Raw genomic sequence first — 2088 nt, forward strand, 5'->3', positions numbered from 1 at the left:
ATTCTGTGATTCTGTGAAATAAAGCTCTTCTGACAGAAATATTTTCTCCCAATCCCTCCAAAACACATTTTGCCTTTTTTTCCCATTCCTTCCAGCATCAGCACATCTATATCATCTTTTTTTCCCGCCCCAGAAAGGTTTCTCTTTCCCCCACTCTGAGTTTTAAAACTGTTCTATCAGCCTTTGCTGCCTGTGCAGGCAGAGGTGGGTACCAGCAGGGCCCTGTCTTTGCACCCAGTAACACAGACCAGTTGTGATCGGTCACCCCCTTCCTCTCCCTGTGTGATTTAGTGGAAGGGAGCACAGTGGATGTTTTAATATATAAATAAAACAATAAATCAAAACTTTCTGTAATTAAAACAAGAGCATTCTTCCTCCTCCTGATCCCCTCCTGCTTGTGCCGCGGGCTCACCACACCAGAGGGCACCAGTGGGCCAGGGACAGAGCAGTGGCCGCCGCCTCCTCCTCCTCACACCTCCTCGTTTTCTCTTTTATTACAATAATAATTCCAGCATATAAACAGGACAGAATGATGAAAAAGCTCTGTTCTCAGTGAATAAAGGGATCAAAGTCTTATTTCATTATAAAAAGCTAAATTTATAACTAACTTCAGCATAACTGAGGTAGAAACGAGCTGGGGAAAAAGAACACCAGTGTCTCTGCATGTGTTTTTGCACTCTGTGACTTACCCTGACGATAAGGATCCACTTAATAAGGGACAGACCAAAGCCAGAAATGGCCCCGTATCGTCCTGCAGCTGAAGTGGTCAGGCAGAAAGACAGGAAAAATCCAATCCAGTTGAAGAGGAATGCCACTGAGAAAGCAGCAGAAAAGCAGCAGGTCAAGCCCTCTTTATATTCCAAGGGGTAAAAAAAACGCCCATAAACCCCTTGCACACAAGTTTTTCCTGGCGCTACATAAATGCAAGCATGAAAATAACTCTGTTTTGGGTCACTGCCTCCAAAAAGGTAAGTTCCACCATGTACTTACTGAAGAAAGTTAGCATGAAGATGCCATCGTTTCCTATCCTCAGCTGGTCGGTGTCGTCAAAGTCATCCCGGGTCACAAAATCGTCATCCTGCAAACCAGAGGGGTGGATTTCAGTCCCTCCAGTCCACGCAGGAATCCCAGATCTGCACTTCAAGAAAGGGCCAGCGAATTGTGTAACCCTCAAAAAGCAGCGTACAACAGAGGGATGCAAAATGCTTCGTGGGGTCAGGGAATTCGAAACCTCTAAAGGCTACAAATGCAAGCAGGAAAAAAATCCTGCTTCTCCTCCTGAGATGATGCAGGGCATGGAATATTAAGTCACTGGCCATACTTTCTATTTTATTTTCCTTTTTAAGATAGTCGAGGTCCAACATGTTCTTGCTCTCAGTGTAAAGAATTCCTCTACTCGTAAAACTTACCATCTCAGCAAGGAATTTGGTGTCTGTGAGAAAGTATAACGAGCAGTGGTCAATGTAATGCTAGCAGGGGTGGAGGGAGAGGCTGAACAAGAGAGAATGTTGGAAAAAAACCCAAAAAGAAATAAAAAATGAAAAAATAATTATCCAGACAGAATGGTTTTATCACCCTTACATCAGCTCCACCGACCTCTGGAAAAGTCACCTAAGCAAGCAGCAGGGATATCAAGGGCAGATATGCTAGACGGCTGAACAATTAATCCTAAAGCTTTTTTGGAAAAAAGTAAAATAAAAACCAGTGCCAGAGCACACGGGTGCAGCGCAGAGCCTCTGTCAGCTTGCCAAACTAATCTGGATTGCACAAACTGGCGTTACTGAGATGTCTGACATCGGCACAGCCGCCCAGAGGAAAATCAAAACAAAACCACACCAAAATCAGGCACTGAACTCTTGGGGGTGTGTAACATCACCATCCCTGGAAGTTCCAAAAAATGACTCGTTATTGGCAGGATTTAAAGCAGAAATTGTGGGACTCACCCTCCCAGGAACCAAGGGAATGGTGGCTTCAACCTTGGTTCTCTCTGCCTCGTCGTAACTGGGCAGTGTGGTGGCCACGTTGTACGATGGAGGCTTCGGTAACCCAGACTCATCCTTGTAGTCAAAATAAGCTGGAAAATAAAAA

At 44.7% G+C, this 2088-nt stretch overlaps 1 protein-coding gene across 1 annotated transcript; it reads right to left on the reverse strand.

Moving 5' to 3' along the window:
• Positions 1 to 689: 689 nt before the first annotated feature.
• On the reverse strand, positions 690 to 2078 carry NDFIP1 (Nedd4 family interacting protein 1; the record flags this gene model as incomplete). Its single annotated transcript, XM_010193952.1, has 3 exons — positions 690 to 814; positions 991 to 1078; positions 1944 to 2078. Coding segments are annotated over 3 exons (348 nt in total), but the record flags the coding sequence as incomplete, so codon positions are not given.
• Positions 2079 to 2088: the final 10 nt, after the last annotated feature.

This window comes from Mesitornis unicolor, unplaced genomic scaffold, assembly GCF_000695765.1.
Source record: "Mesitornis unicolor isolate BGI_N332 unplaced genomic scaffold, ASM69576v1 scaffold21431, whole genome shotgun sequence".
Taxonomy (NCBI): Eukaryota; Metazoa; Chordata; class Aves; order Mesitornithiformes; family Mesitornithidae; genus Mesitornis; species Mesitornis unicolor.